Source organism: Syngnathus floridae, chromosome 8, assembly GCF_059516105.1.
Source record: "Syngnathus floridae isolate MCC-2025c chromosome 8, RoL_Sflo_1.0, whole genome shotgun sequence".
Classification (NCBI taxonomy): domain Eukaryota; kingdom Metazoa; phylum Chordata; class Actinopteri; order Syngnathiformes; family Syngnathidae; genus Syngnathus; species Syngnathus floridae.
The window spans coordinates 10,477,976-10,493,084 of record NC_142420.1 but is presented as its reverse complement, the minus strand read 5'-3'; the positions used below and the strand labels follow the sequence as shown (position 1 = coordinate 10,493,084).

The following is a 15,109-nucleotide window of genomic DNA, read 5'->3' as shown; positions in this document are numbered from 1 at the left end:
CGGGCGGGTGCGCGAGCTCGCCGGCCGCTGGAAGTCGAATGAGGCGCCGCCACCACCTCCGCGGTGCTTATAAACAGCCGATCCGCTCGGCGGGGGCTATTTTTGGCCACTTGGCTCGTGCGCACGGCCTCCCGGATGTGCCGGGCGGGTGCGCGAGCTCGCCGGCCGCTGGAAGTCGAATGAGACGCCGCGACCACCTCCGCGGTGCTTATAAACAGCCGATCCGCTCGGCGGGGGCTATTTTCGGCCACTTGGCTCGTGCGCACGGCCTCCCGGATGTGCCGGGCGGGTGCGCGAGCTCGCCGGCCGCTGGAAGTCCAATGAGGCGCCGCGATCTCCTCCGCGGTGCTTATAAAGTGCCGATCCGCTCGGCTTGGAGCTATTTCCGGCCTCCCGTTGGTGCCGGGTGGCGTGCGCGAGCTCGCCGGCCGCGATCTCCTCCGCGGTGCTTATAAACAGCCGCATGCGCACGGCCTCCCGGAATTTGAACACATTTCGTCAATAAATTTCGCATATTGAATTTTGAAGTTTAATATAATGCAACAATTGAGCTCGACTTATACAAAGGATATATCATAAAATCGTAAATTTCCGTCGAATTTTAGGGGGTCGACTTATACACCGAGTCGACCTGTACACCGGCAAATACGGTATGAACATAAATAAATGTAAATATAATATGACACGAGACGGGATGAATTGTCTGTCCATACTGCATAATAAAAAACAAATCTAAACTATCATTACATAATTATTTGACTGCTCAGTGTTTCTCGTCTATAAATACTTGACTGATGTAGGCCTCCAGCTCAGCGCACGCGGGATTTTCATTTGCTGTGCTTGTCTCCAGTATTGTTGAGTTTATTCATGATTTATACATGAGCGTGGTTTAGTTCCATTGGTTCCACTTTATTAGTCCAAATATATATTTAAAGCAACTTTTTGATGTGAAATTAAATAGATGCAATCGTATGAAAGGACTCTGGCTTATTTGCAAATTGAAGTAAATTATGAATAAGTAAGTGGCACTATTTGTTAGTTCTGAGTCGTTTTATGCGTTCGGGAAAAAGAGCGTATTATGCCGTCGCTCCAGCAAACTGCGGCTGTGTGTTTTCCTCCATTAGAACCTTGCACAAATAATATTTGTTTAATTGGGTCATTTGGAGAACTCATTAACCAGATTACCCGGCTGTTAGATGGAGTACCAGAGTGAGGGAATAGATGCCAGCCTGGTGGAGTACGAAGACAACAGGCCCATCTTGGACATGTTCCTGCAGAAGCCCATGGGTCTGCTGTCCTTGCTGGACGAGGAGAGCCGCTTCCCGCAGGCCACTGACCACACCTTAGTGGGTGAGGATGCAGCAAAAACAGCCAAAGAATAGAAAATTAAAATCACAGCTCAGTGTAACAGATTTGTCCGTCCTGTCATGTTTACAGACAAGTTTGAGGACAATCTGCGTTGCAAGTACTTTTGGATACCCAAACGTGTTGAGCTTTCGTTTGGGATTCTCCATTTTGCTGGAAAGGTATTTTTGTGACCCTTCAGTAATTGTCCTGTGGTTTAAGTGTAATTGGATGATTATATTCCATCTGATTTTCAGGTGATGTATAGTGTGAACGGATTCCTGGAGAAAAACCGAGACACTCTCCCCGCGGACATTGTTGTGGTTCTGAGAACATCGGAGAACAAACTTCTGCAGCAGCTCTTCTCCAGCCCCTTAACGAAAATAGGTATGATCCTTGTTTTAATGCCGAATACAGACACGGAAATCTTGCAAAGCACGATAATACAGTGGTGCCTTAAGATACGAGCGACCCAAGATATGAGCTGTCTTTTTTTTTTTTTTTTTTTTATCCAACCCCTATTCTTTATCCAAAAATGATTTGATGGTTCATCTGCTCTTATTCAAGAGTTTTAGGGTTAATAAAAATGTATCACATATTTTTCCGAGTATTGAGTAAAATTAATATAAAATCTGAAATCTCTCAATTATATGCAAATCATAAAATAGCTGAGTCCAAATGTTTAATTCTTTATATTCTGTTTATGATATTACTCTGCTATACAGTACAATATTATAGTGCAAGTTTTCTTTAAAAAAATCCCACCAAAGTATTTTGGGTTGGGGTGCTAGAACAGATTAATGGCATTTCCATTCATTTCAATGGAAAAAGATCATTTGACATGCAAGTTACGAGAATGGCCACAAAACGATTTCAACTCTTATCTCAAGGCACCACTGTATCAGCAAAGTTTTGTCTGAGACAAAGAATCGCCGCACAATAGCAATGGAAATTGTGCTGTCGTCTGCATGTGCAGGTAAGTGGGTTTCTTAAAGACGCGCAACTCCGGTCCGCCCTTTTCATTTTGAGCCGCTGTGCGCCGTCCTCAGATAAAGCTTCACTCGCCATTATCTCCGGAGAGGCTCAGCTCGCGGCGCGGCGCTCTGTTTTTATTTTCACTAAGCTGTCCCTCTTGGATTGCCACCGCTCGATGCCGGGATATTTTCACGATAAGGGTTTCCCAATACCCGAGGGATGAAGAAAGCGTATTTAGCCAACACAAAAGCAACTCTTCCCACCTCTTTTTTTTCTGTTGGTTTTAATAACGGTAGTAATGTGCTCGTCATTAGGCCGAGCCGGTGCCTGGTGGTCACCCAAATGCTCGTGTTGTATTATTGGGTTCGCTCTCCCGCCTTTTTTATTTCAGCTAAGCCACAATATATGATTTAGTTTCTTTTTAAGGAACCTGTAAATGCCCATTTTGACTCCTGGTGGCATTTAAAGGAAAGCTTTAACTCACAAAAGACACCTTACCAGTCTGGTAGAAATTTCCACTATGTGTGTAAACTTGAAGCGGGCAGGTTGTGCACAAGGGAGCCTTCAGCCCAGATGCTTTTTTTTGGGGCTCTTAACAGCTTCACAGAAGAACAGCCCATAAATGCACAAAGGAAGTGAATGCAGACTTAAATGTGCTGTAATGTTTATTGCTGACGTTGTGTCAATTAGGTCTAAAAGCCTGTTTATTTCATTTGGTGCCACTTTGCTTTTGGCTTGCCCTTTCTTTCTCAAGGAGCTGATCTTTCAGGAAAATTAAAAGCGGCCGTTCTTATCTGAAAAACAAAAAAATATTTTCACAGCCAATCTTGTATTAATAATCTGTAACTTTGAAAAAACAACAACACATTTCAGTCAGTCTGTAGGTTTTATTTTGTATTGTGTTTAAGACACAAGAGGATCTTGAAAAAAAAATCACTTTAAATCACAATATTGAAAATATAAAATCACCACCAGATTATTTTTTTAAGTGTTCACCCTTATAGCAAACCATCGCATTTAAAAAAAAAAACATGAAAGACTTGACTATTTTATCAGTCCTGAAAAAAGATCGTCTGCCATTTCGAGAGAGATATACCAAGAGAATGAAGTCTATTCTTCAGGGTATATTTTCCCTGGGTAGGGGAGGGGTGGATTAATTTACATTTTACTCCTTATTATATATTCACTGTTATCTGTGAAATTAACATTATCGGAGAGGGGGGCGATCCAATGAAATCTGTTTTTCAAACCAGGGAGGGCTGCCTCCTCAGTATCGCCACTAGGGGGCACGCATCCTGCAATTTTACATCATAAGAAACGAAACAAACTTGCAGATGTATGCGGTACACATTCCAAACTGGAACCATTAATTCCCCTCATTGTATTTTACATTAAAACACAATCTGTAAGTGATTGTCATTTTCAAACCTGCTCATTTCGCATGCCCGACTCATGGTGATGCTGCGACTAATGACGCAGCAGGAGAGCACTATGTGTGTGTGTGTGTGTGTGTGTGTGTGTGTGTGTGTGTGTTTGGGGGGGGGGGGGGTTATCATGGCCCCGCAAAGTAAAACCTTCCCGGCACACAATGTGTTTCCTTCAAGTTCACACATGTGGTGCTGTTTTGTCAGAGGAAATGGGAAATCTTTGTACGGACAAATTCCTGAGCGCTCAAGCCTCTACCAGATCAGGCGGATCACAGAGTTGAAATTGGCCGGAGATTGGTCAGACCTGCCAGGGCTTCAGGAACCTGTGGTCACAGCCTCATAAATGTGTTCCCCCCCACCCGATCTGACCCACAGAGCAATAAGCTGCTTTCCCCCTCGTGGTGGATAAAACCTGGTTTCAACCAGGGTGGGCGTTAGTTTCATATTCATTAACAAACTTCATCTTGCAATTTCCAACGTATACTTAGAAGAGAACGCCGGGGTTATAAGTTCAAACTCGTCAAGTGCGATTCCATGTACAGAAGTGACAGTTCTCCCATGCCCTGCTTCTCATCTTGTCTCTGTCCGTGTTCAGAGAGCTCCTTTGTGAGCAAACGACAGGCTTCATGCAGCCATATGACACATTTGACTCTTTGTTCTCCCTCAGTAAAACTTTTCTTCATTTTTCTATTCCGCTTGGCAGAAGGAGGAAGAGTAACTCTCCCCAAGTAGGACTTTTGTTTAATTTCTTCTCCAATTTAAGTTGTATGGCTGAAGAGTGGGATTGTGACGGCACCGGCTTTTCTAAGTCGCATGATGCTGCGACATCCTTTGATCAAGGCAACACTGTGTTGTCATTTAAAGCCAATTACTCCACGCATTTCATGATTGATCTGCTCTGACAGTGGTGGGTGCCATTTAACCCCCCCCCCCCCCCCATTCCCCCCCCAAGCAAACACCAGGCGGACGGGGAGGGCGTCGGCATCGTGGGTGATGGTGGGGGCGGTTTACGGCCGCTTTAATCTCATTTGCTTGGCTGCTGAGTTGAGTTTCCAGATCACATGTTCAAAAAGAGAGCGGGAGATGGCCGACTTGCTCACTCAGCGAAGCCTCACCACTGCGATTGTCGCCCGTGTCGACAGCTCCGTCGCCGGCTTGTGAAGTACAAGGCGCACACTGAGTCCAACAAAAGCGTGCAGGGGGGGATTGCTTTTTAATCCCGCTCTCATTGACTATTCTCGTCAATAGAAGCTCAATACAAATGCCAGCTTGAGCTTTCTTTTGCACCCTTTGGGAGTCTCGCCAGGTTTCATTTTTAAAGTGAATGCGGAGATGCCAACGATGGCATTTTTGGAAATCTGCAAAACCAGACATCATCATACGTAATCATATCATATGTAAGGCTCAAAATATTTATTTTTGCCTTGCAAAGCACTTTTGCGATTCAATGACTTCATTTGGAGCAACTTTCTAACATTGTGCTTCGCCCAATTAGCTTTGCCAGGTTTGGGTTAGCTTAGCATTTAGCATGGCTTCTTTGTCTTGTCATCGCTTTGTGAGTATGACGCCAGGCAGTCGATCATTTATGGTTTAGGAGTGACTCCACACACAAGTAGCTAGCCAAAGCAGTTGCTACCTATCTGCTACGTTACACTATAAAACCCAGTTCAGGATTTAAAGATCCATGCCGGACGAGATACATCCATGGCTTTCGTGGCCCGCCTTGACCTTTACTTTGCTTCACCCGCTTTCTTCTCAGCTTTTTAATCACCCCACATTTTTTTATCTACATAGATACTCGGAGGAAGCTCTTTCCCGACTGTCAAAGGACAATTCGTCCCCCTTTTAGGCTCGTCTGTGTTTGAATTCTAATAATCCACCTCATTAGAAAAGTTCCCGTCTGGATCTAAATGAGGAGGTCTTCATTCAAGCCGGACATCACAGGTGCTCCCTCGGTTTCATGTCTCGGGAGGCAGACGTCTTTGAGGATGCCGACTATTAACCCGCGCTCTAATCATCTCGTCAGGAGGGGATAGCGAAGCCGCTAGCGAGAATGAATTAATGCGACCCGCCGAGGAATACGGCGAGAAAGCGAGCGAGTGTCCATTTGTCAAGGCTTAGGTACCACTGTTGGAGTTAGCCAAGCCCCCCTTCATCTCGCCTTGATGGTGTCACGCAAGTGAGAGGCGTGAAAGCGCAGTGACACTTGGCGAGCCCGTTCTACCCGCAACCGCTAATTCATCATGACAAATGTGCTCAGATGATCCGGCCCAGCAGCGCTAATGGGGAGAGGGGAGAGCGGGCTTCATTTGCACAAGACCCACTCCAATTAATCCAAGCAGCTTTACTCTGGGCTAATTGGAGCGGGGCCCTCCCTGCCCCGTGCGTTGCCAATATATCCGACACAGTTAACCCGCTCGTCTTTTCTTTTTTTTTCGTTTTTATTGCACGTGTCTCTGATTATTTAATCCGATCTGAGCACACGACTAATTTCACCACTATTTACACTGCAAGGTGGAACTGTTCCGGGACACTGGATGACCTCTCATTCATAGCCCGACCAAAATTGCCAGGTTAAAAGTACTAACTTGGGGAAATAACTAACCCAGTACTGAGTCAATGCTACACTCTTAAAGATAATTGGGTCATAAACTAACCCAACTATGGGTCATTATGACCACATTTTTGGGGGGCTGTTTATTTGAATATTCAAATGAAGAGTCCAATTATTTGGGTCAAAACAACTGCCAAAAATTGGTTGTTTTGTGGTTTCTTAAGTTCAATTAACAAATGACCCAAGTGGAATTCAATCACTTTTTAATCCATGATTGGGTTGGTGGCCTTTTTTCCCCAGAAATTGTGACCACATTCTGATTGACATTAGCATTTGTGCTATATTGGAGCGTTTGATTTGCTTTCTTCTCCCAAATACTTTATTTGAACCTATTTTCAAGAGCACCATCAACACCATAAATGTAAAATGTCATCAGGAGCTCAAAAGGCATGAATTGATAAAGATGAATAAATACTCAGTTAGCCGATAATAAAGTCGCAGCGGCACTCTTTGCTAGCTTAAAAGACCGTTTGATTCCTTTTTGAAGTGCCTTTGCTTACCTTGTACAGCCTTGTTTGGGTGTGATTGTGTGCTGTGTGTTTGATATTCAAACAACCTGCTCTCAAGGGTTCCATTTGAATATAATTGTAATATCTGTGTTTGATTGACATTTGTCACCCGAACACAATCTCGGATTGGGGAGCAGCCAGTGACAACCTACACTTGAGATGCATCGCAAATACAAAGAAGCTCACCGGGTTGGCGCTTGGGCAATTGTTGCCCTGTCACTTAGGTTTTATGTTCCAAAACTTACAAAGGTTTTGCTCATCAGCATATGCGGATGCTTGTGGAATGTTTTTTTTTTTTTTTTTGTATCCTCCAAAGGTGTGTGTGGCACATCTGTGCAGCTATTGTTTATTCATGGAGTAAAGCCTTTGAAATGTGTTAAGATACTTCCCACTCATTATAAAAATCCTGCCACCCATGGATTAGGACTTTGATGCCACAATCCTGCTTCAAAGGCTGCTTTCACTGCTATTAATCACAGTTTAGCCTGTGAAGATATAGCCAGGGAAAACATTTGGACATCTTGTGCAGAAACTTTGAAAGGTTGAGACTGTCGTGCATATGCTGTGTTCAGAAGATCCTCTCTGGTGTGCACGCAGCTGCGTTCCTAACTGCAGTCTGCTTCTTTGGAATTGTCTTTTTACAACACGCCCGGGGGATGTGAGTACTCATCCTTGAATGGACACTCACAGGCCACAATATTAGGGACAGGTGAGGGGGGCAAATGTTTGAACCGCCCCCCCCCCCCCCTCCAAGTTCTTTAAATACTGTGGTGCTTTCAGATATGAATATGTTCTGTGATCAAAACACTCATCTTTAATCATTAAGAAATATCAAAATGATTTGTTTCAAACATTATTTTAGAAGAATATTTTTGCAAACAGTCTATGGCAAAGAATATCTGATAAAACATATATTTAAAATAATATTTCTATTTATTTATTTAAAGAATATCTGCTAAAAAAGAAAAAAATATTAAAATAATATTTTTTTAATTTTTTTATATTTACTAAAAATATTGTTTGCTTATAATGTTTTGATTTTATTTACTCTGTGGCTATTGAAAGCAATTCTTAACACAGTGGAAACATTCATCACTGTGACATTAAATCAAGCCTATTATGAATTTTTAACCATGATGCTTTTCAGTTTAGTCAAGCTCATTCGTTTATGAACGACCTCAGGAGATGTATTTCTCGACGATATTCTTAAATTGAATAAGTGTTATAAACAAACCAAAAGATATGAGACTTTCTTTTTGACAGGCAATCTGGCCACGGCCCGAGCCCGAGTGAACGCCGCCTCTCGATCTCTACCGCCGCAGCTCAGCTCAGGACGTACCAAGGTGAGACTCGTGTCGCATATGAGAGCGTTCCGCTTTTTACGAGTTGCTCACAGGCATTGCAGCCATACGCAGCACAATAAAAAAAAAAAAAATGGTGCTGTGAAGCGTAGCCACATTAATAGACTACCCTGTTATGTTTGTTCTCTTGCTTGTGGTGAGGCAGCAATGCCATCTGGCAGTTAGTGCGAGTAGCCTAAAAGGACTTTTGCAACTTTTCTGATGTTTATGACCGCTTAAGGAGACGTTGGTTTCCCCAAATTAGAGAGTCGACATGCCTCAATCGGTGCTCCTAAGCATACTTTTAACAGTTATGATCTCATAAAACTAATGTACTTTTTTTAGTTATGTTTCTTGGGAAACACACTTTCTCATCACTTTCTGACCATCGGTGGGCCAACATTTTGGGTGTTTTTTCTGTGCTATTTAATACAGATAATTTTTTTCCAATTGCCTTACTAGGATAACTGATTTAAAAACCATTTGATCATTTCAAATTTGATAAAGGCCTTTTCATAATCTGCCTTCATGTTAGTTCCATAGAAAAGGTTAAGCGCTACATTCTCTCCATTGTTCATATTTTTCAACTCATTCACTGCCATTGATGTCAAGTATCCATCATTTCAATTGGGCTGATGTGGTTTTTCTATATTTTGGAGTTTTGCCTTATTGTGGGTTGCCGTGGAATCTAACACCCAAGGTAAACAATGCTTCACTGTATTATACTTTTAGATCAGACAATTATCCACAAGTCATGTCCTGAAACATACTCGGGCATATTATTAAGAGGAGGAAAAAATCCCTCTTAACATATGTTTTTTTTTCTAATTACAGAGTGCTGCCTCTCCTATGAAATCCTATTAAATTCTAGTGAGAAAAGCCTTTAGGGTTGGGGGTACAAGCTAGTGTAGTTTGTTATTGTGGTTGACAATAAAAACCCCGCTGCAATCAATGTGACACTTGTGGCCGCAAACTTGTTTCAACCTTACTGTTTGCTTTTAAATTCGCTTTCTCTTTGTTTCCATGTTTCCTGTACTCAAAGTCTCCCAAATACCTCTTGAAGGTAAGGCTTTGGTGGAACATCTGTTTCTATATCTATACCAAATATATATATTTTTTTATTCTGCATTGCTTGATGCCATTCACATTCCTAAACTTCACCATCATCTAAACTTGGGTGTTTCTCAAAACTTGAAATCTGATCCTATTCCATACTTCAATCATCTTGTCTTCTGGCAATGAACCGTCTCAGATATTGCGGAAACAAGAGCGGACATTTTAATAGTGAACGGGACTGATGTAATATGTACGCCGTCGTGTTCGCAATCAAAGTTTGGAAGCATAGTTGAGAGGAAGTAACGGTTACAACAAGTCATCAGAACAAGCAGAATAAAGTCAAGCGAGGGTTGTTAACCGCAAGTCAGGCTTTTGTACTTGTGAATGATCAGAAATTCTCAAAGACATCCCGCGTAGAGAGCTTTTTTTTTTTTTTCTTCAGCGTACCTTTCTTTCTCTGTTGAACTAAAGTATTAAGATATGCACTTTGCCACGTAGTCTTACCATAAAATATCTATTGCTTCATTAAATTTGATGAAGCCATGAACTGCCAAAGCCATTAGAACACTTATATTGTATCCTCGTTAATCCGTCGTAGGGACGACTGTATGCTTCACGACGGCTAGTCTCATTATTCAGACTGCTCGGCAATTCTCTCGTGCCCTACAGCAGCGCCCGCTTATTCTCTAGATTGTTAGCTTTAATTGTTTATGGGCCCCGTGTTCTACAGACGCCACACTTAGTACAGCTGCGCATTCCCTACTGGGCCGTTTAGAGTTGCTGTAATGATACCTTTATGTCTCCAGAGCTCACCGTCGACATCCGCATTGCAAATAAACAGCAGCGGGTTTCAACTCTTGTCCATGTGCCGTGCTCACTGTGGATGTTTGCGCTCAGGTGGACACCATGGAGATGATGCGACACCCGGAGGAAACAACTAACATGAGGAGACAAACCGTGGCCTCCTATTTTCGTGTAGGTTCTTTTTCTCTAAGATACTACAAAGAAGTTTGGTACATAAATATACATTCCCAGTATTTGGTCCTTTCACACAGTTTCACAATTTTGAGCTCCAGTTCAAGTTTTTTCCACTGAATCACTGGTAAAGCACAGTGATGGGCCAAAGCAATAAAAGTATTTTTTTTCTGCCATCTTGTGGCATCTTGGTGCCATGGAACTAAGTTGAAGTGTGTTGGGGAGTTTCATTTAGACAAAAGTAGTCCTTTGCCACAATTTTATGGTATCTCGGTGCAAAGAAACTTTGTTGTAATGCTGGTGATGTGTTCTGTGTTTTGCCGAGTGCCCCAAAACGGTTAATTTTTTTGTTGTTGACTGCTTTGTGTAATCTCACACATTTTGTTAACATTTTTCACACACGTGTTAAGGCAATTGTAGGGGGGGAAAAACACTCTCACGAAAAAAAGAATCCCCATCAAAACTTGACATTCTGTAACATCCCCACGTTGCATGATTTGCGTCATACTGCTCGCAGATGTTTGGATAAGCAGACAAGAGCCGGCAGATGTGTGTCTGACAAAGATAATCAGCCCATCAGCACCGAGTGTCAGACACACAAAGTTTGTGGCCAGCCTGTCAACACGGTAGAACAAGAACATTTCCCGTAAGGTGTCGGAGAAACAGTACTGAAAAATCGGCAAGACACAATAAATAATAGAGCCCTACTGGTGACAAAATTAGCCACAATATTAGGAACACCTACACAATACTGAAGTGTCCTCTGTATTGACCAGTGTTGTGATATTATTTGCAGTATTCGCTGATGGATTTACTATCCAAAATGGTGGTGGGCCAGCCGCACTTTGTCCGCTGCATCAAGCCCAACGATGATAGGCGGGCACTGAGCTTCTGCAAGGAGCGAGTGATGGTGCAGTTGCGCTACACGGGCATCTTGGAGACGGTCAACATCCGCCGCCAAGGCTACTCGCACCGTATCTCCTTTGCAGAGTTTGTCACCAGGTAAAGACACACAATACACACACAAATGCACTAGATGAGCAGTGGTACTCTACTTAAGTTATTTTTTGTTTTTCTAGATCTCCATACTTCCCAATAGCCACCAGATTAATCTAAAGATTAGTTTAAAGTCATTAAGGCAGAGTTTGTGCTAAATTATTTTATATTAAATTATTTGTAGGTGTTTGTTTTATTGTGCTATACCTAATAATACTTGGAAAAGTTACAATATTTTAATCATTTTTCCTTTACAAAATGTTTCACCCACCTCCAATTTCCAAGTCTTTGAGGTGATATGAAATTTAATTAACTAGACTTGTAATGTGTTTTAGGAAAAAAGAGCAAGATGATTGCATAGTGTATGCTTTGGGGGGAAAATTTAAATTTGACCATGTGTGTTTTGTGTGCCCTACTTTTAGTCCTTAGCAACTCAATGGCGTCCCTATAAAAGATTTGGCCTCAACGTGCTATATTTTTTTCAAAGGAGGAAAACTGTAAAAATAATATTTCTTCTACCAGATAAAACTTTCAGTCAAGTGTTTTTGTTGATTTAAAAAAAAAAATCCCTCTAATCTACAATTGCATCACATCCAAGATTGTTGACATAGCTAAGGTCAAAGGACACCTTTTTCTCACCTGTAATTTCACGTGTGAATGAGACCAATGGATCCGCTTTATCCCATCGGAGTCATGCACAGTCCAAGCGGCTAACCTCCACTTTGAACGAAACCCGATTTAAAACGCGTCCTCTCATATCAAAGGCCCGTCTGATGTTGTGAGCACTGCCTTGTATTTATCATCAAAGACATAACAGGTATCAACAGGAATAAGAAATTTGGATTGTCATTCAAAGAAGTTTGTTGTTTCCCAACAAACAAACAAAATCTTCTATCAAGTGAGCAGGACATTCTCCAAATGTCTGTTAATGTGTTAAAATAAATAGATATAAATGAATGAAAAATGCTCTCGTTGTGCAGATACTACTACCTTGCATTCCGAGCTCACCAGATGCCAGAAACCAGCAAAGAGAATGCGGCGGCCATATTGGAGCGAGCCAAACTGAAAAACTGGGTGCTTGGTAGGACAAAGGTACACTGATCATTTCAAACGAGCATTATTCTGGGCGAATGTTAAGACGGTGACATCATCGGCGTCCCGTCTTGTCAGGTGTTTTTGAGGTACTACCATGTAGAGCAGCTGAACCTGCTCCTGAGGGAGGTGATCGCTCGAGTGGTGCTGATTCAAGCTTACACCAAAGGCTGGCTGGGAGCACGGCGCTACAGGAAGGGGAAGGAGAAAAGGAACAACAGTGCCACCGTTATCCAGTCAGGTACGCTCAGGGATCCAACAAATAATTAAGCACGTGAGATCCAATTGGGTAGATCAAACCTACACATCAATTGTTTACGATACATCTGATAGCCATGGCTTGACCTTGGCGGCTACAGAAGAGACAATAAGACTTCAGTGAGTTCAGGGGGATCCATTCCTGGGCCACCTGCTTGATCCGTTGTTTTGAAGTGGGATCTTGTGTTTCGTGTGTGTGCACCTTCCATTGGTTTCACACACCCTTTTTTTTTTTATCGCCAGCGTGGAAGGGCTTCGTCGCGCGGCAGAACCTCAAACAAATGAGGAAAGAGCGGGAAGAGGCAGCGGTCCGTATCCAGTCAGGTAAAAGAACTTTGACAAGTTTTTTCTCCCCAGTTTGGAATTTCTCACGGTCCTATGGAAATTGACTTTTTCATACATTTTCAAGTAGGGTGCAAAAAATGGTTTGCAAAAAAAAAAGTCTTTGTCGACCGGGTTTTTGATCTCTTGAGTGGCCGGGGAAAAAGTAATAATTAATTAAAAATGCATCGAGCAAAGTTTTTGGGGCGGCATTTGTTCCCCACGTTTCAGAAGAACAGTACATACTGAGACCACTCTTTCCTTTCATGTCTTTGCCAGTAAAGGCGAGAGAGGGGCTTATCCCTTCTGTTTCCTCGCCACTTCCTCTCTCGCATTCCTCGCCTATTACACGGGCCCTCGCATACCAGAAACAAGATGCCTTTTTATACTGTCAAGCTTTTCATCTGAAATGTAAATTAATTCTTACTCAGTGTGCCTTGACAGAGATCAAAGTGGGCACATTAACCTTCCTGCCCGCCTCCCTCCCTCCCTCCTTCCTCCTCTTTGGAGACCAATAACGGGTGCCAAAAAGGGGCAGGATAGAGGAGGGCAGGGGGGAGGAGATCCGGCTTTGTTTGGCCTCCTTCTCTAAGGGCTTCCCTCATCTGGTACATGAAGCGCCTGGCTAGTTTTCCTGCGTGCACCTTTTGTTGAGCATCGCCCATTAACACGCTTGTAAATAAGGCTGCAGAAAGGATAAACAGGATTGCCGTGTAAGGAAAAGCCTCTCTTGTCGCCGCCGTCTTACTTCGCGCTCGTGTGTGGCCGCTGGCGTCCAACTGGGAGGGGGGGGGGTATTTGGAGAACCTGAACCTGACTTAAGCGGAGCCTCAGGGCCCCCTCGGCACGACACTCCAACACATTCACATGGTGTGTTCTTTGCAGCTTAGAGCCTTTGAGGTGGGCTGCATTTGCATTTGGAAAATAAACAGATGCCTTTCAAATACATGAGCCTCGTGGCCTCTCAGATCTCGGTAACCCCCCCCCACCTCAGGGGACACACTCACACATCGATTAGATTAAACCATGTAAAATATAACAATGTGGTCCGGCTCATTTTTCTTTGCATATCATTTGACAAGACAAACATAAAGCAGTCGGGGTGCTTCTTTTAGCATCCCTATGAGCTCCAATTTGTCTCCATGTGGCCTTTGCTCCATTGCACTTCCTTAAATGATTCAGAATATCATTTAACCCTCACAGTTACATTCTGAATTGATACTTAATAGAGATGTTCGATACCTTTTTTTTTTTTAGACTCATACCAGTTCTCAATTATTCAGTAGTCACCGACAGATAAGTTTATCCATACAATTTTGTTCATATCTGAACTTCATCTCTTGCACAGCATACAGGGGCCATCGCGTACGTCAGGACTGTGGACCTCATGGACGCAGATGCAACCCCAAAGCCGGAGGGAAGACCACCAAGGAGGACCATATGGGGTGAGCTTGCACATCCTCTCCTCAGGGCTTTTATTTTTTGCATGTTCACGCATTGTTGAAAATTACGACTCATTGTGTCGCGCCGGAGAGGGCATAAGAACTTTCGCTGCCTCCCTTTGCTTTCTAACACGCCGCTATTTCCAGCCCATCAGCGCTCTCCTCCCCACGCTCCTCCTCTTGCACTTTTACAAACGCCCCAAATATCTTTCCGCCGGCCACAAATAGGATTTTATGCGCTGTGCTGTTCTCCAGATGTAGGACTGAATCTTTGTTTATCCAGCACATAGGCCGGCCCGTCATTCAGGAAGTAAGACTTGCAACTTCCAGTTAACTTGATTAAAAACAAAGAAATGCCACCGTGGCTTTGTAAATCAGAAAGCAAACAATGTCTTCGCAATTCACACTAAAATCTCGTATGACTTTGGGCCAACTCTGAGCAACTCCTTAACACCCCAATTCTGGATTTACACATCTGAAAGTGTTATGCAGCTTGCATCCTTCAACCAGGCGGGTGCTCATCGGGGATTTTTCTCTCCGTGTTTACAATCATATTCCTTGGTGAGACGTAGCTACTTCAAACCTCCACTTAACAATTCTGTTTAATGAGCGCTGGAGTCTCTCCATATAGATTTACTTTGACATGATCTGGCCTGTTTTCCCCTCCTGCAGGGATTCTCACATTACGTGCTTTTCTTCTCCTGCCTTTGCATACACGTTTGCTAGTCACAACTAGCTACATTTGTACAATAGCAACATA

The 15,109-nt window shown here is 43.1% G+C and overlaps 1 protein-coding gene across 5 annotated transcripts in view; it reads left to right on the top strand.

Annotated features, from left to right (window-relative positions):
* The window catches only part of myo3b (myosin IIIB), a 46,373-nt gene that overhangs the window by 17,337 nt on the left and 13,927 nt on the right, over positions 1 to 15,109 (top strand). For 4 of the 5 annotated variants that reach the window (XM_088382300.1, XM_088382298.1, XM_088382299.1 and 1 more), the window contains 11 exons: positions 1,197 to 1,350; positions 1,438 to 1,526; positions 1,602 to 1,731; positions 8,133 to 8,212; positions 9,252 to 9,272; positions 10,163 to 10,240; positions 11,037 to 11,242; positions 12,217 to 12,328; positions 12,407 to 12,569; positions 12,830 to 12,910; positions 14,256 to 14,352. In XM_088382300.1, the coding sequence (XP_088238426.1) occupies positions 1,197 to 1,350; positions 1,438 to 1,526; positions 1,602 to 1,731; positions 8,133 to 8,212; positions 9,252 to 9,272; positions 10,163 to 10,240; positions 11,037 to 11,242; positions 12,217 to 12,328; positions 12,407 to 12,569; positions 12,830 to 12,910; positions 14,256 to 14,352 (1,211 nt within the window). The remainder of the gene's footprint in view (positions 1 to 1,196; positions 1,351 to 1,437; positions 1,527 to 1,601; positions 1,732 to 8,132; positions 8,213 to 9,251; positions 9,273 to 10,162; positions 10,241 to 11,036; positions 11,243 to 12,216; positions 12,329 to 12,406; positions 12,570 to 12,829; positions 12,911 to 14,255; positions 14,353 to 15,109) is intronic. The other variant, XM_088382301.1, reaches the window with a different exon arrangement.